The sequence below is a fragment of the Corticium candelabrum genome, chromosome 8 (genome assembly GCF_963422355.1).
Source record: "Corticium candelabrum chromosome 8, ooCorCand1.1, whole genome shotgun sequence".
Lineage (NCBI taxonomy): Eukaryota > Metazoa > Porifera > Homoscleromorpha > Homosclerophorida > Plakinidae > Corticium > Corticium candelabrum.
Window position 1 is genome coordinate 6,666,466 of NC_085092.1, and position 19,030 is coordinate 6,685,495.

At 42.5% G+C, this 19,030-nt stretch overlaps 1 protein-coding gene across 1 annotated transcript; it reads left to right on the forward strand.

Annotated features, from left to right (window-relative positions):
* The first annotated feature begins 7,226 nt into the window (after window positions 1-7,226).
* On the forward strand, window positions 7,227-18,270 carry LOC134182974 (uncharacterized). The gene is made up of 7 exons (XM_062650418.1): window positions 7,227-7,410; window positions 7,842-7,951; window positions 9,079-9,192; window positions 9,257-9,332; window positions 15,231-17,477; window positions 17,535-17,582; window positions 17,735-18,270. The coding sequence occupies exons 1-7, from the start codon at window positions 7,227-7,229 to the stop codon at window positions 18,106-18,108; spliced, it is 3,153 nt and encodes a 1,050-aa protein (XP_062506402.1). The 3' UTR covers window positions 18,109-18,270.
* The last annotated feature ends 760 nt before the right edge of the window (window positions 18,271-19,030 follow it).

Consider the following 19,030-nt stretch of genomic DNA (forward strand, 5'->3'; position numbering starts at 1 on the left):
TGTCAGCAAGTTGTAACAAAGAAGCAAAGGATAGAGTGAGTGTGTTTGCTTGTGACATTATTTGTGTTTTTATTTTGTGAATTGTAAGGCTGGTATAATTGTTACTTGGTCTATTAGTTGATGTAATTGAGTGAAGTGTGCAAGTTTGATTAGAAAGAACAATAAGGCCAATGCATGTAGGTTACAACAAAACAATGAAGCAACGAGAGAGAATATTGGTGAAAGTGTTGTAACAGTAAGAATGAACTGGAGAGAATAGAAGAGAGGCGAGTGTTAGTGGATGAGTGAGAGAGAAAAAGAAAAATATTTGAAATTTCCAGTAGTAATATTGTGAAGCCCAACACACATTAGTAGTCACAAGTCATTCACATTCATATTTGCATACCATTTGAGTATTTGGTAGAGACACTTATTGTACTAAATTAACTTGTACAGTAAACGTCATTGTAACATTGACTTCACAACTTTGAGGTGGAGAGGTTCTTATATACAAGTGTCGTGAACTAGACAAAACGTTAAAATAGAGTCATAGATATCAAGTTATGACTCGTTGGGGGTTCTTTGTAGGAAGGGCTTAGATAACCTAATAAATGTAAATAAAAAATTAATGAAGCAAAGGTATCGATGTGCTGCTGGCCCTTCAACTTCACACTTTCAAACACCTTCTTTCTGGATGCCTGTGTGTAGATAGATAATCATAGTACATTGATGGCAGACAAAACAGTAGGAGTGCGTGCATGTGAACGAAAAATGGCAACACAAATCCCGGATGCCTACAGCGGGAACTCAACTGTACAGTGTATTGTCCAAAGTTAGTGTCTTTGTGAGCTCCAATTAGGGTTAGGGTCTGCATATAACATCACCTACATCACCAAGTTTGACCACGCCTCTTTGGGGGCTTGGCTAAATTTGTGCAATAGACGAGGATGCATGTTTGAAGGGATTAGGAAAATGCATGAAGCAGTAACTGTTGAGTGTGTTGTTTTAGTTATTCCTTGTTTATATGTTGTGTTATGGATAATACATTAGATTATATTACAGTGCAACTACAGGAAGTTTGTTGTACTCGATAGAATGTTATTGGCAAGATTAACTTTCACTGTTTATATCAGCAAACCATGATGGTTGAGTTATTGTGCAGCAGTAGCTAATTAATTAAGTAGCTGAATGCAGAGCTGCCACACTTTGGAAAAAACACGTCGGTTGGCTGTATACTATGCCACATACACACACACTACAACGTAAACCACACCTATTGTTTGTAAAGAGCTTGTTACAAGTGCACAAGACTGCAGTTAACTCAATGAAAATGACATGGTGATTGTGGTAGTAGTGGTTATGGTGATGACGATGATGACAATGTTGATGTAGTTTATGGTATGAGATCTACACATATTATAGTTCTAGCATCCACTTATAAATCAACACAAAATTTTCTTAGCAACACAGTTTAGCAGATGTGCTATTTCTGATTTGCAAGAAATCTTGTACTAGCAAGTTTATGTAGGAACATTCTATGAATTAGGGGGACTGAGGAGTGTCGTATTATGTAGGATACATAGAAATATGTAGTAGTGTCACTTCTTTAGATGAGTACAAACTGTAATTTGGAAAATGTCTATGTGCTTGTGTAGCTTACATACTACTACTTAGTAACTAGTAAATAAGCTGTGTTCTACTTGCTTCAGAGATACGAGCGTATGTGCATGTAATTGTGTGTGTGTGTTTATTTTGAATATTAATGTAAATTTTATTACTTGTCTATTTGTTGTCGTTATCATTAATTAATCATTAGCTTGTTGCTAGAATTAATGTATAATTCTTTAAAAAAACAGGGTTAGTCGATGTGATCAAAGATCATTAACTTAATATCATCAATGTCCCACACTATAGATAATCCGAACCCAGCACATGCACATGCGTGATAGATGCGTTACTCTTGCAGGAAGGGGGCTTGTTCACATTATTTCTCAATTCTAATGTAGTGCTCTTGCATCACTTGAAGATAACTATTGAGGTGGACGCGATTACCACGCAATTACCACTGTATTATGCTTCCATTGAGCCATTGCTATCATCTTTTGTTCTGTTAGTTCACCGTAGCTAGAGATCTCGTAGGTCTGATGTAGCTGCATGGGAAATAACTGTGAAGCGACATTTAGCGACAGGATCCAAAACAAAGAAGCTTTAAGGTTTCCTACGAATCTTTCTTGCTAGACGACATCGATCGTTCATCATCAGTCTTACATCTAAAACATATTGCTCTCTTGAAGATTGTGCATGACATATGTTGGTCTTGTGCAACAGTATCCCATGGGACCTTCCCTTGGCTTCTTGAAGAACAATGAATTCGTTTGTTTTGTAATTCTTCTGTAAAATATTGACAGACGCGTACAACTATTACCCGAACTTTACTGTGCGCTTCTCAGTTCCACAACAGTTTGACCTTATTAACTTTATTGCTATGGATATGACATCTCAGCCTTTCTGTCATAATGCGTGGGATTGTTATGTCACCTACTGTTGGTGTCCTAGAACTGCTGATTGGCTCAACAAATTCCCAAGAGTGATTCATGCTGACAAACTAGTGTTATGTCACCTATTTTCTGTGTCCCAAAATGACTACTGATTGGCTCCGAGTGTGACACACCCTTACAAACATACAGGTGTACAAACATAGATAACGACTTACCGACAGACCTGAAGTCAATTTAGCCCGTTTAGAGTAAGCTTCTTCCGAAACAGTCCACCACTGATTGTGGTGTACTTCTTTTAGGCTCATAGCTAATTATAGTCTACTGTAACAATATTTGCATTGCATGTGCACTTGTGTTTGTTTGTTTGTTTGTTGATGCTGAACAGGAGGGTGGGATGAAGTTCTATGGCAAATGTGCTTACTGTATTGAAAGCAAGTTTGACAAAAACTGGTTTAGTGATGACTTAATTTTACTAGATTTACTTTAGATGAATATTAAATTACACATAGAAAATGTCATGTGTGGCTAACAATTTGAGTGTTTGCTTGTGTAACAGTTAAAGGATTAGAGTATTGAGGTTACATTGTGGAATTGTGTTTGGTTAAGGACAGAGGTGAGTTGTATGTGAGGTTGATGTGCTATTTTTATAGTCAGTTGGTGTTGATACTTGTAGATGCATGTATTCATAATGTACTCACTGATAATAACATGTGATGTCTCTTATCAATGGTAGCGTGGATGGACAGCTCTGCATTGTGCTTGTCAGAGTGGTCATTTGCCTATTGTGGAGAAATTATTGACTTCTGGTTGTGAGAAAGATGTCATGGCCAATGTGAGTGTATTTGTATGCAATAGTATTTGTGTGTATTTTGCGAATTGAGAAATGATGTGAATGAGTGTCACAACTCTTTACCTAAAAGTCTAGCATGCAGTCATCACTCTTAATTTTGCTGTCAGTCATGTAAGTTTCATGCGATTTCCTTCCAACTCGAGTCGAGCCATCCCCTTGTTCACACAGCGTTCAGAAAAAGCGAGCCATGCAGCTCACTTAGTTGGCGTGTCTCTTGCTAAGCTACGGACGATCACATGTGTGTTTGGAACACTTGCGCTTGCTACCTTGCCTTGATCATGGATCGGCTACAATCTGCCTGCAAATTTCTCAACAGCATTACAACAGTCAAATGCTGAAATACATTGAGAAGATTGGTTGTATTGCTAAAGTATGACAAGGGGAGAGGGTCTGGTTATGTGAGACTACAGTTCAGCTTGGTTACTGTTCACTCGGTGTAGGGTAGCCAAGGTGAGCCAAGCTGTACTGGCATTGCCGTTTGAGATGGGCCATTCCAACACGGCTTAGATCAGCTCATGTTCACACAACCTTTCAGAGCTAGCCAACCCATGCTGGCTTGTATTTGCTCAGGTACAAGTGCTCGTGTGAATGGGCCATAAGTACTAGTGTGTTTATGTGATGAACCTGTTGTGCATGCTGATTCAAGTAGACTTTCTACAAGTAATATCTGTGTACTTTAATGTACATATCAGTATCATCAGTAACCCTAACTGAAGCCACCTTCAAACACTAATAATTGTTAGATGCATGAGCAAACACTTTAATTTGTGTGTCGTGTTGTCAAGAAAGATTAAGTGATGACAAAGTTGCAATGGCAATGTGACAGAATTTGACATGCACGTGTGTTGTGAGCAACTTACTTACTATAATCTCTTGTCGTTTACTGTTTTTTGTATCTCATTTCATCTGCTTGTTTTAGTATGGATCAACACCTTTACATTATTCCTGCTCATGGTATCCTTGTCATGATTCTCATCTGCCAATTGTCAAGTTGTTGATATTATCAGGAGCTGATTTGTCAGCAGTAGACAATGTAAGTGTACATTTGTTGTGTTTGTTTACAGTATATCTTGCTAATGTTGACTATGTAGCTCACATTTGGTGAAGCTTAATCTATAAATGGTGACAGCAGTGATTGTGAACTCTGCCTAATAATTAAAGATATTCTGAAATGTTGCAAGAAGAACAAACAGATAAATAACGAAGAAGCACTAAAGTGCTAAACACTCGGCTGCTAGCTTAGGTTGCAAAGATGCATATATGGTAAGTCATGAGATACAAGGTCACATGGACATGCATCATTAGACACCATGCACATGCCAAGACATGTTGAGACAGCTGGCTGGGAAAAGACAGGCAGTTCTGTGCCAAATAGCTTCACTTGCATCCAACTCTAGGAGAAACACAGTAGAGTACACATACATTTATGAAAGAACAGAGAGTAGACTGACAGGTGCATGTGCACATAGTCATACCGTAACAGTGGACTTTGTCTGTACCGCTCACATTGAATTTGTCTATCGACCCGCTGACGTCTGGTTGGTCATCGAGCTGTCCCCGTGTTACTGTAACCCTAGTGCAAATGCACTTTGTGTTAACAATGAACTTGTTTTTAGTAGGTGGAAGCATGTAGGGTTGCACAGTTGTTGGGCGGAGCTTTGGCAACTGACGCTAACGCTGCCCGATAATGCGGAAGTCTGGTAACTATGGCGGAAAAGCAAGTTTTGTCTGAGTTATGTTTTTGTGCTTCAGTTCTACTCAGCTATGTCTCATCATGGTTAATCGCATTTGCTGCATATGCTGCTCAGTCGGTGTCAGCTCACTCGTCAAGAGGTGCTGAGCTGTTTCAGTACATGGGGGTGCGAACAAGGATTTCAATCTGCATGGTTGAAATTTGATCTCGCTTTCCGACACCGTGCTGCTGCTAACCATTACCTGCGATGGGACGTTGCTGACCCTTACCTTTGGTCACTCTGTTTCACTGGCCCAGTTGACCTTGCCCTCATCGTCACCTGCTTCCGTTGTGGATCATCGGGACACATAGCTATGCAGTGTAATTTTTGTTGCTTTACAGATGCCGCAGCAAACCCATTGCAGCTCACAGTCGTGACTGTGAGAAAATCACGTTCACTAAAGCAGGCAATTCTAGGGAATTCTGTCGCTGGTTCAACAAAGGTGTGTGCTACAAGTCGGCAGAGTCATGCATGTACAAGCACTGCTGCTCGAACAACAACTGTTGTGGACCACATCCTTGTACCGCTTGTCCCCTCCAACTCTTCAATTAACGAACACTGTCCGTTAACTCAAATTAATACTCACCGTTTGGCAACTTTTCTTCGACACCATCCCGATGCAGTTGTTTGTTCACTCTCTAGTGCACGACCTCACACACGGCTGTTCTATAGGTTGGTTCTTTGGCTCAAGGATTTCCCGTATTAACCCAAACCTTCTTACTGCCCATCCAGCCGTTGTTCAGAAACAATTTCAGAGTGAATGTGATCGCGGACACATGGCGGGGCCTTATGACGTACCACCTTTGGAAAACTTTCACTGCTCAGGTCTAGGCGTAGTCCCGAAAAGGGAGATGTATGGCACGTAATTATGCACTTGTCAGCCCCATTTGGGTCTAGTGTCAACGACTACTTTCCAAGGAAGACTTTGGTTTAAACTACTGTTGACAATGCTATCGCCATCCTTCAACGCTTGGGTCCATCAGTCGCCATAGTAAAAGTTGACATAAAGCATGCCTTTTACTTTGTCTAGTCTGGCAAGAGGACTGGAATTTACTTGGTCTTAAAAGGAACGGAAAATTTTACGTGGACAAACGGCTTCCTTTCGGCTTATGTTCAGCACCGTTCTTATTCAATCGGCTAGCTGACTCACTGCATTGGATTTTGGTTAATGAATGCGGTGTAGTGACCATTATACACTACCTAGACGATTCTCTCACTGCTGAGCCTTCTGCAAAAGAGTTGATGTCATTGGGTCCCACTCGCCCCGGAGAAGGTCGTTGGTCCATCATCAATCATGGCATTCTTGGGCATCGAGTTGGATGTTTCCCAACAAGAAATTCACCTTCTACCGGACAAACTAGAGGAAGTATGCGTTGCCATTTGAGATTGGCTTGAACGAAAAGTGCAGGAAGCATGACCTCTCTCTGCTTGGGATCATGAACTTTGCATGCAAGGCAGTGCCTGCAGGCGGTTTTTTCATGCGATGTTTTATTGACCTCAGCACCAAAGCCAGGATGCCTCAGCATTTTCTTGCCGTCAGTCAGCAAGCTCAACTTGATTTGGCGTTGTGGAACAGTTTTCTCCCTGCATGGAACGGTCACTCGTTCTTCCTAGATTCAGAAATGGTCGAGCTTGCCTGACATGAATCTGTTCACTGATGTTTCTCTCACAGGCTATGGTGCTTTCTATGGCGGCACCCGGCTTTTGGGTAAATGGGTTAGAGCACAACTCAACTATCTGATAGCTTGGAAGGAACTTGCAGTGATCATCAAAGTCTCTCTAACATAGAGAGACCAGTGGAAGGGCAAGAGAGTCTTATTTCATTGTGACAATCAGACAATAGTCTAGTCATGGAAAAACAGCAGTTCTCGTTCCCCAGCCATCATGTGTCTTTACAGCAATTGTTCCTTATAGCGGCAAAGGGCAACTTTGCTATCAGACTGTCGCATGTACCAGGCACCGATAACATTATTGCTGATGCTTTATCTCACAAGTGACAAGATTTTGACAGCTAGCCCCATGGGCCCTTTTTGTTGCAACTCCAGTTTTGCAGCTCACCCTGGATCTCTGATCGCTGATGCCCGCTACTTTATGCAGCAAGGGGTGGCAAAATCTACATGCGGAAGCTACCAAGCCGGCCTCAAGTGCTACCTTACATTCTGCGCGATGGGGCATCGTCCTCCGTTTCCTGCCTCTGAAGAACAGATGATGGACTTGTCTGCCTTCATTGCACAGTCGGCCAGCTTTGCAACCATCAAGGTCTACGTGGCAGGAATCCGTCTGGAGCACATTGAAAGGAGGTTCTCACACCCATTTGATGACTCCCCTAGCTTCAAACTGGTGCTTAGAGGTATCTGTGGCAAAGGCGCATACACCCGTCAATTCCGCTTGCTGATCACGGTGGATGTCCTTCACAGCCTAAAAAGGTCACTTTGTGATGTATCGGTCATGAGCTGTTATGACATTTGTCTGATGTGGTCGGTTTGTACACTCACCTTCTTTGGTTTCTTGCATTGCACAAGAGTTTGTAACGACTGGCTCGAGACGTTTCTTGGACACTGACCTTTGACGCTCTGATGTTACCGGTTCAGGTGAAGGTTTTCTCATGTTTTTGCCCAGCTCCAAGACATACCCGGTCTGTCTGGGCCACACCGTATGCATTTATCCATCTGGGTGTTCTGTTTGCGCAGTTTGAGCTCTACACTGTGTTCTGGCAATTCGTGAAGGCACTCCTGGTGAGCCATTGTTTTGATGTCCTGATGATACCTACTTAACTTGCAGATCATTTACCGCTCGTCTGCGTTCACTGTTACATGCAGCTGGCATTGAGGAGACACTCTACGCTGGTCATAGCTTCTGCATTGGTGCAGCAACAACTGCTGCAGCTACAGGTATGCCCCCTTGGTTGATCCAGACATTTGGTTGCTGGTCTAGCGACTGCTATCGACGCTACGTCTGCACCTCAGTGGAGACAGTCAGGGGAGTCTCTTCGCAACTAGCAGCCACGTCTGCCCATGGTACTCCGGCTTGGTGTCCGCTTGCTTGAGAGTTGAACTCTGGAGTGAATGTGGGGTACAGTTACGTAAGCGAGTTAGGTATACAGTCTGGGCGAGCTCTACTTGGATTTGTTGAAGCCTGGCACCTCAGGCGGTTTAAGAAATCCAGCGCTCCGGGTGGTTTAGAACTAGTGCTCTGGTTTGGATGTATTGTTTGTCCGGCGCTCTGGACGGTGTTGTCTGTGATGTGATCGATCTGGCACTCCGGATGATCATATGGTTCAATGTAGTTCGGCACTTCGAACGGTGTTCAGCAGTCGAGTTTGATGGCACCTACCCCCTACTGTGAACCCCTCTCAATGCGACCCAAATCATGTTGCAATGCTCTGAAGCATGGTGTTCTCGCGGACATGGTGTTAAGTTAGTTACCGTTGGTGTTAATTAGTTAGTTATAAGAAACATTGTTAGATAAGGACATTGAGGGACATTGTTTGTATTGTAGTAGAGTGGTATTGTAAATTATAATGGTGAAGTGATGGAGTTGTTAGTTGGTTATGTGACTGCATGGAGGTGTGACTGTATTTAGTGAAATCATACATTGATAATGAATGATTTTGTTTGAAGTCATGATTATGATGTTGGAATTCATGGAGAGTAATGAATTATTATCCTCATTGGTCAGTCACACGACAGCATATGACATGGCTACGTGTTGGTTGTGAATGATGACTGAATCAGCAGTGAACATCAGTTTGCTTAGTTAATGTGTGAGCAGTACTAGAATGAGTTGCTGTACAACTGTGTGGCACAACAGCTAAAGAGATGTTTAGTCAACTGCATGACATTTGTCTTATTCATATTGTCTTTCTAACATTCACTTTTATCACACACTTGCTATGCTGATTGTGCATTGTGTGTGTGTGCTGGATAATAAGCTGGTTAACTATTTATTGATTATATGTACTTTGTACTGTGTGATATTGTTATGTTTTATTACACTAATAATACTGTCTATTGGACAGAGAGGACAAACACCATTACAAGCTGCAGAACAACAGTTGCAAGAAGACCAGAATGATCAAAATATAAAAAATCGTTTTCGAATCATTTCTTATTTGAAAGAATTGAATGAGAATGTATGAGCTGATTGTCACACAGTATAGGTTGTGTGTATTGATTAGTGGTTGTGTGTGATGTTAGAGTTCTGTTGCAGCTGGAAATTCAGCATCAAACATCACAGATAGTACAACTGCAGTTGCTGACAACGATCATCCAAGTAAGTGAGACAATAAAAACATTTGATGATGTCATACAATAGACATTAACATCACTCGTAATACACTACTATGTTGTAAGCAACATGCCCGCTAATTGCGATACCGCATAGACACGAGATAGTGTGGGCTTCAATGGGGCAACATGCTAGGTTGTGACTGATTTGTGAACAATGGGTTAACCAGAGTGGTCAGCTCATACGCTGAGCTCCCAAAAGTGGCATGAACCCAAGAGGTCACTCTGAGTGACGTTGGAGGATCAATGCCCATTAGAACCAACAAGGTACTCAAGCTCAAGAGGTCAGTCAAGCTGACGTTGGATACTTTCGCACCTCGCTTGAGCCCAAGAGGTCAGTGGAGTTGACATTGGAGGCTCAACACTTTATCACAGAACTCATTCAGTTTAATGATGTATGTGAGACAACTGCCTTGTGCCAAAGATGTTAGTTGTGTTGACGTTGCAACCTGAGTAGTAATGTTGGGCCAAGACTGGTTTGAACGAGGCCCCTCCCCTAATGGCACGCTTTCCCAAAGAGAGCCAGGAGACTGCGTGTGTACCAGGGCGCTGGGATACAACCTTTGCACATCAAATTCAACATATACGAGTATTAACTTTCTTTATTGTAAGTAAATGTGAAAGAAAACAGATGTCAGTCAGCGGACCACGATGGAAAGTTGGTAGGAATGTGGGCTTTAGTGAGCGTGTTTGCCGCGGAAGAGAGGGCGTTGCCACTCAGTTGGATGTATCGTTGGTAGCAGTCTGAAGACCAACAACCGAGAGTTTTGATCAGCCAATCTGGCAGGCCAGCGGTGGCTGCAGTTGTTGCTGCTCTGATCCGGAAGCTGTGACCACCGTGATGGTCTTCATTGTACCCCAATTTGTGAAGCAAAGATCGAAATATAGAGGTAAGACAGAGGGGAGTGAGAAAGGACCCGTCTGCTTGTGCAAATAGTGGTAGATTTGATGCTCTAGGACAGGTCTTTACCAGACAGACTGAATGGCGTGTCCGTCTAAGAAGTAAGTCGACGCTCAAGCAGAACGGATTCGTTTTAGAAGCCTTGATGTGCAGCCGATGCCCGTTGCCGTCGGTTGTGAGATCAGGGCGTAATAGCTTTTGGTAATTGTCACAATTGCTGCGGCTTGGAGCCGTAAATTCTGAGCACCGAATAAAGCCGAAGACAGCCCTAGTAATGCGGCCCAGTACATCTGACGGTCGTCGGTTAATAGGTCAAGACATTCTCGCAGCGCCGATTTCATTTGACTCATGATCTTGATAGTGATTGGAAGGCAAGGTGTGGGAGGTATATGTCTAATAGCGACAGTATAGTTAATGTTTGCCGCCGAAAAAAAAACAAGCAATGGACGAGTGTCATGAGATCGGGACAGCGGTATGAGCCATGTTGCCATAAGTTGACTACGCTCTGATTGTCACAGTGGAATAAACCTGCTTGCCTGACCATTGGTTGCCCCGCGTCAAACAGGCTACGACAACGGCAAACAATTCATGCCATGCTATATTTGGCGCGTGATGTGTGTCATAATTCCATCAGCTGGGCTGCGCTAACTCGTCGGCTGGGCTGAGATATCATATTTCCGCAACTAATTTGCATCTCAGCCCAGCTGACGAGTCCGCCAGGACAGGTGCATAATCAATCTTCAGCTATCGTTTTTCTTTGGAACAACACCTATGCCAGAGCACTGGAGAGTTGGCAGAGGGGGTTCGTTGTAACGGCCTGTCATGTGACTGCGTTTGCTTTCTACATCGAGCTCTTCCAGGGCTCAAAATATTGGTCCAACTAGTTGTCGTCGTTTGACGAGTTTCCAAAAATTTTAGGTCGTCAAGACTTAGTCTAAGACATCATGTTGATATCAGTCATGGTGTTTAGTGGTATACCGCTATTTTGGAGCGTGTGCGAGGAGAGGACTGGGCATGAGTATAGTAAAACATACAGCGCAATATTCCGTACTCCACAATGGCATGCAACTAAGGGTATCCACACATTACCGCTGAGCCAATGGACACGACGTAGACATCTTTGCAAGAGTGATGGCTAATTGAATTAGTGATTAAACGCATACCACCTCTCTTTGTCAAAACAAGGCGGGGTTTCAACCAGACTTCCACATATCACATTGCGGAAGTTGTCTGTTTCTTGCTACTAAAATCATATCTACCCTATTTTGACCTACAGGATTTACCATTGTCTCTGCTTCCTCGCGTGCTCCCTGGTCATAAACTTCATGCCTGTACTCTGTCGGAATCCTGAGATGGTTCTTGCACTTCCCATTTCATTATCCGGGATATGAGCAGTTTGTCAACGTATCTTGTTGGCGTAATAATTTACTGTGCATACATGTCATTGTACGACAAATGTCCCAATGTGAGCGTCAACCGGCGCATGTTTCAGTACAGTACAGCTATCCGTCTGCACACTGAGAAAGCCATTACAAACTAGCCTTGGTCTGCTATAGTTGTCCTAGACTATAATGCTAGTCGTCGGTTGTAAAATTTAATTCGTCAAATGATGACTTGACGACCTATTTTTCGAGCCCTGCCTTGCTGAACAATAACCTTGTGCTCAAGTGCGGACTTTAGGTTGGAAGATAAACGAAAGTAACATGCACCAGTGTAGCCAAGATTGAAACTATGATGTAGTGACCAAAGCAGTGATTCAACAAACATACGATCAGGGTGATTGTGTAGTGACATTGCAAAACCTCAGGCTGAAGTGGAGTATTTGGTTTATGCTTGTTTATTGGGCCCGTGCAGGAACACGTGGCGTCAGGGTGATCGTCGTGGTAGATGGAACATTCATGTCGGTATTTGCACAGGCTAGGTGAGGCTTGGTTTTTGCATCTACCAGCATTGAAGAGACGGCAGATTTTGGGTTTGCCCGTAGAGGGATTGAAGATGTCACCGGAAGATGTGGTTGCTTGCCTGGGGGGACGAAAAAGGACTGGTCGGTGTGTGCACAGTCTGTTGCCACGTGACCTGGTTGGCTGCATGTATAGCAGGTGATTGAAGTTGCTGCATGACCTGTGAAGCACTGAGCCCACATGTGATGGTCAATCGTGTTCCATGTTACACTCGTGGTCCTGCTGGCAAAATAACGAAAGGCTCTATCGTATTTCAGTCAGGCTGAGGTTTGGTATTCTGAGCTAGCTTTAGTGACAATAGACTGGTAGTCAATAAGTTTGTAACCTCGTGGCGGATCTGCTAGTAAGACTGTAGTCGTGTATGCAGAACAAGCCTGAAGCCAAGAGTCGATGTTGCAGACATGCCTGCGCTTTGCACCGGATACCGAGGCTTACTTTAGTAAGTAAGGTGTCAAAATCAACACATTCATCTGCTAGTATCTTCCTCTTTGTCTTCCTAGATAGCATCCAGGATGCCAGTTGATTGCTAGATCCTGCTGCCATTCATGCGTGGCCGAGAGATGTGCGAGGGCTGGAACGTAATTTTGATCTTGTACGGGAACGGCGACTGGGCGATCTAAATCATTGTTTGTGTGGTGATTGAGACCTTGACAATGAGCGAGAGCTTCGGCTGCTGTCACTGTTCAGGTTCCCACGATTGCAATTTTGCGTCCGGGTATGGTCCTCTCTTGTGGTGTGGCGGGAAAAGCCTGACCTGGATCTCGAAAGACTGATCATGGGACGAATAGCTTCAGACATGGCAGCTACCGATGCTTGTACTGCTGACTGCATCACATTCTCTAGTGATGTGCTGTCAATTTGCGTGGCCATGGTAGGCGTGTTTCCGTCGTCACCACCGTGGATAAAGCTGCTGTTGGCTCTGTGTAGTTGTTGTGGTCACTCTGTCAGTAGGAAAGAGAGCAACGGACATTCGCTTGATCCGTTCCGGTCTGGAGCCAGTGGAGACAAGGTGATATTGCTCTACGAGCAATCGAATTGACACGTTGAAAGCAAAGCAATTTCTTGAGGAAGAGTGAGGGATGATGCTCGTCGGGTTGAACGACTAGTGCGCTTACTCATATCAAGAAAGCTACCAGCTAGACAATGCTAACCGAACAATGCAACGTTCTCACAGTCATTTGTATTAATACATAGTTCAACCGCTAGCTATTGACATTACAAAGTTTTGGCTAACCTCTGTAATCTTCTACTCCTGATGTTAACCTACGTTTACGATGTAAACGAACCAATGACGTCATACAATAGACAAATTTATTTATGAGGGTCATTTCAAAGTTTGAGACACTTGTTGATAAACTGTTTGTATTATTAGCAACAGCACTGCTACTTACAGATTTAGACACTATGTTCATTACATGTCAACTGAAATTTTTATCTCATATTGTTTAGTGGTAATCACGCAATTAGCTGTCAAAGTTTACTCACTTTGTTGTCACAGAAGATAGGACACAGCAGGAAATCAAACTCAATAGTCCCAAATTTTCTAGGAAGTCGGGCAAGGTCCAGCAGCGTTGCTATGGGGTACGTGTTGGAGCCATGAACTCTTCAAAACTTTGAGGTGTGGTAACTTTTTTGTTGCCTTAGATTCTGTTTGCTCATTAATTTCTTGGGAAATTTGATCATTAATTAAAGGCAGACTATTCATGCATATATCCCATCCATATCCAGTTACTGCTTCTGTTTTTTTTCAATTTGAAGGAGTTCTGTTACTTTCTTATTTACTTGGTTTAAATTAATTAAGTTTGATATCAACTGGCAGTTAGCACCCAACCATGGAAGGCTGGTGACGCTGCTGCATGGTGTCAGAGAGCAAGCACAGCCACTAACTCTATCCCTAACCCTAAGGCAGATTTTCTGGAAACCTTGCTCACTCTCGTAGGAAATTTGGCATGGTCATGTCTGAATATTGTGATCCAGATTTCCTGAGGCACTGGGAGATAGTCGGTCAAAGATGAGCCTCGTACTGGACATTTTAGTGAGTCGAGAGACGACGATCATGTTGAAAGTGTGAGTATTTTATGAAAGAAGATCTACGTTTGAGTTGTGAGGATGTGGCCGTGGATGTTTTGGTGTCAGGTACATGTGCCCATCGAATTCTGAGGAATCACTCATTACTTAGGAAAGCTGCAATGAAATGGGTCTTGCACGCCTTGACTGAATATCAGAAGTGGATGCGTGTCAAGTCAATCTCTCTCGGCAGCACATCACCAGGTACTTGTAGAGAAACCTTGACATCAATGAAACCTGGCTGCGATGTTATGTGCCAGTGCTGAAGAGGCAGTCAGCCAAATGACGTCATTCTTGGTCACCATATTAAGAAACTGGTACAGGAGGGGAGAAGAACGAATGTGATGACCCTGACAATCATTGCATAGGATCGTGAAGGTGTTCTTGTCTGCCACAAACTTTGATTGGATACTTTGGGCAACAAAGAACATTACAGCATGTTTTTACGCGAAAAGCTGTGTGCAGTGCTACTTAAATAACGAGACGTCGTGAACTCATGCATGCTGAATCATTCCACACAACAATGCCAGTTGTCACACTGGTATAGATAGTTACACAGCAAATGTTGTCTCCACCCTTCTGTAGTCATGCCCATACCTCACACAACCTATTCCCAGATTGAAGGTCCTCTGACTATGACTTGTTTGAAGAATTTTTACGCATGACTACAAGAGTCCAGCAGGTGACTCACCATGCAAACAGTGTTATGAAGCTGCCAGACCACTGGAACAAAGTTACTATATGCAAGCTGTTTTCATGGCCCAAATTTTTCTGTATACTTTAGTAATGTTATTTTACAATCTCATTGTAGCAAAGATTTTTGCACATTGAATTCAATGATGTCGTACAAGTTTGTCTCTAATTGACATACAATTTTTGTTTGTTGTTTGGTGACATTGTAGCTGTTGTGCAGTCAGTATTGTAAGTCAGTGTCTTCATCATTCTGTCTGCGCAGGTGCTATTGATCGTCTCGGTCCAATTGTTAAGGCTGATTATGAAGTTGCTGTGAAAAAGGGGAAGTTGCCAATAATGCGAGGGAACATTGACATGCTTGGTGAAGAAGATGCAGGCAAGACGACATTGGGAGATGCTTTTCTAGATCAGCCATTTATAGAGAAGAGAGAAAGTACAGTAGGAGCAAACGTGAAAGTGATGAGAACAGGAGGTGGTCCAAACACGAACTGGAAGGAACTGAAACCAAAAGACAAAGAAGACATCATTGATCAAGTTCTTGTCAGAGGCTTTCTTGCATCTGTAGAAAGCCAGCAACAAATTGAGGCAACAGAGGAAACAAAGCAAGTGACACAAGATGAGAATGGAGAGGAAGCTATTGGACAGATCATCCAACAAGCAGAACAGCAGCCAGCAGGTAGTACCACCATGGTAGCTTTACCAATAGCCAGACAAGCAACTAGTAAAGAAGGCAACACGACAGAGTTGAGGAAGCCGCTACGTGATTTGTTGTTTTCTAAAGAATTAACCGAGGAGCAAGCAAAGTTAGCAGAGGAACTGCATCGCGACAAAGCTGCATTAGAACAAAGTGCAGAGATGATTTTGATCACAGTGTGTGATCGTGGCGGTCAAGAGCAGTTTCTGATGACACACGCAGCATTGATGGCAGACAACAGTCAGCACAGTGCAACCGCTTACATGATAGTGATGGATGGAACAAAGAGTCTTGCAGATCCCATACCTCAATGTTTGTTTCGACCAGAACAAGGAAGCGAGCAGTTGGTCATGCCACGTTTTGGCCCTACGACGAGACGTGAGCTGTTGGCTTATCACATGAATGCCATCAAGATGGCACATCCAGTAGTGGGTTGTGGTCCTTTTCTTGGTCAGGACTACGTCAAGCAAACACCAGTTACATTCGCCATTTCGACAAGACAAGACAAAACAAAGGACATGGATCCAAAATTCTTAGATGAACAAGAAGAAATATTGCAAGACATTGTACAGAAGAACAAGTTTGGTGGTCACATGATGTTGGCAGAGGAAAACCCGAATAAACTGACTTTTCGTATTGACAACACACGATCAGGCACTGGCAGTCCGGATCCGGTGCTAACGAAGGTGAAGGAGATATTTGTAGCAATGGTGCGGTCACTGTGGAGTCAACGAGATGCTATTCCTTTGACGTGGGCAGTTCTGGATAAATTGTTGAGCAGAGTGTCTCAACTGGATGACAATGAAGGCAAAATACTGGACATCGAAGAAGTGTGTGAGTTGGCTCGAAAATTCTGTGACATTATGACACGAAGAGAATGTCGATCGGCACTGCAGTATTTATCAAGTTTGAGCACAATTGCATTTTATTCTGATGTGAATGAGTTAAAGAAGAAGGTCTTCACTGATCGGCAGTGGCTGTTTGATGTTCTCAATGTTTTTGTTACCGTTCTCGATAAGAGCAACGTGCCACCAGAACTTTGGGAAGATCTGAAGAAATTGAAGGAAGATGGAATGATGTCATGGTCATTGGCTCACTATCTGCTGCTGCAGAAAGGTGTCAAGGAAAGTCAGTTTGAGTCCATCTTGTACGTGTTGCATCTATTCGACGTCATCTGTCCTACAATCACATCACCAGAGATGCTGAAGGCTGTTCTGAAGGTTGGACAGTCATTCTTTGTTCCTTGCTTGCTGGAACAGAGATACGATAACAAGTTGGCATGGCAACAAATGGCAGGTTCTAATCAATTTCCTCCATCGCTTATTTTTCGTCCTGATGGGTTTGACACAACTCCCGAGTCGATCTACTTTCGTCTTGTATCTCGTTGTGCCACTGAATATGCCCATCCTCCTCCCATACTGAAACGAGGTCATACTGTCTTTCATGTGAATTTTGAGCTAAATCTGGAATTGGTTTACTATGAACTACGTTACATTATCGCTACTGTTTACTCTCCAGATGACGATATTCCTATGAATAGACTGAAACAGCAATGTAGCACCATTCGCCAGTTTCTCATTCGTCAGCTCAATGAGGTCAAAAAGAGGGGAATGGATGGCTTTAACTTTACTGTGTGTGTTAAGCCTTTAACAAGTGACTCTCAAGATGCTAAAAGAATAGATGATGGTACTTTGGTGTCCATTGATAAGTACCCACATCAACAAGGTTTGATAAACCAAAAGCGTGAGCTTGTGTCACGAAAAAAACAGTTTCCCACTTTGGATATCTGGTTTAGTGACTCAAGGGAAAGTTTAGGTAAATATGATTATTTGTGATGTTGATGGTTAGTATATAATTGATGTTACCTTATAGATATTGAAACTGGAAGTGATAGACAACAGCAAGATGAGCAAACAACGAGTGAGTTTAGTTGTCTTTCTGTTTGTGTTTTACTGTGTACATTGACAGTTGAGTAGTAGCATGTAGTGAATATGAGGATTGTCTACTGTAGCTATGAATCATATAATGTCTGAAATGGTGTAATTGAAACATCTCTTTTTCCTTTTTTTCAGAAAGTGAATCTTCTGATTCAAGTGTGTCAACTCTAACATCTGGAGTTTGCCAACAGTCGCAAATGTCTAATCTTGATGACGAGTTGAGTTCTCAGCTGTTAGTGAAAGTTGCTCATAAAGTATCTCACAGCTGGGAGGAATTCGGGTCTCTTCTGTCAGCAGATATGTTTCCTACAAAGAGAACGGACGTTATCACTGATACATACAGAAAGCCATTCTTGCGTGCTAAAGCCATGTTAGAAGAATGGAGAGAGGCAATGGGCAGAAGAGCTACTTGTGACTTGATTGTTCAAACGCTTTTGGAGATGGGTTTGAGGAAGGAGGCATGTGATATATTTGGTTATGATGTAGAACTCATTTATTTAAAGAAATAATTAAGGTAATTATGTGTCACGTGACTTTGATTTAGGGACATATCTTTGTGTCATTATTTTTAAATGCGCTGTAAAGTATAGCGATGTGCTATCAATGGAATTGAACAATAATATCTGTAAACAATAGTTTAACGATATTCTGTCCAACATGATATACGTATTACTGGAATTGTATATTTCGTTTGCTTCATCAAATCAAGGAAAATGATTGAAAGCAAGACAGACAGACACAGAAAACGCGTGCAATTTATGGCAGTATAGTCTTAGCGAGTCCTATTTGTGTTATCACACATGAAATGGCGTATTAATGAATTAATTAATTAATTAAAATATTTCCAACACTTTATGTTTGTGTATTTGGGATTCGAAGGTTAAGACATGCTAACGCGCGTTAGAGTTATTTTCCTGAGCCTGCAGATGGAGCACATTAGTACACCCAAGGTATAAACTCGTTTGTCTAATAGTTTTGTGTTGAATAAGCGTAGAAGTCGTAGTTTTTTTGTAGATTGATGACGTTCACTTGCAGAGCAAGTTCTCACACAATAAAACACACAAAGGCAGTCTTTACGTGACACCAACCCATCTTATCTTTCACAATCAAACCGTAGGAAGAGAAACATGGGTAAGGATGATGAGTGATAGGATACTCTGTCTGGGTACAGTAACCGTACGTATACATGTTTGTATGTATGTTTGTTTGTCCATTTACTGGTTTGTCAATTTGTCTGTCTGTTTGCTTGTTTGTCTTTTTATTTATTTGTTTGTTGCGTTTCCTGTTGTCTGTCTGTTTGCCTGTTTTGTTTATTGTGTGTGTGTGTGTGTGTGTGTGTGTGTGTGTGTGTGCGCACGCGCGCGCGTGCGTGCATGTATGTGCTTGTGCATGTGTCTGTCTGTTTGTATTTGTATGTCACATCTAAGACTT

Bases quoted from the DNA above. Each gene is read 5' to 3' on its own strand.
- LOC134182974 (XM_062650418.1), top strand. From the start codon at position 7,227: ATGGGGCATCGTCCTCCGTTTCCTGCCTCTGAAGAACAGATGATGGAC. The intron at 9,193-9,256 runs GTATGAGCTGAT...GTGTGATGTTAG, and splicing joins TGAAAGAATTGAATGAGAAT to AGTTCTGTTGCAGCTGGAAA. The intron at 17,583-17,734 runs GTGAGTTTAGTT...CCTTTTTTTCAG, and splicing joins GCAAGATGAGCAAACAACGA to AAAGTGAATCTTCTGATTCA.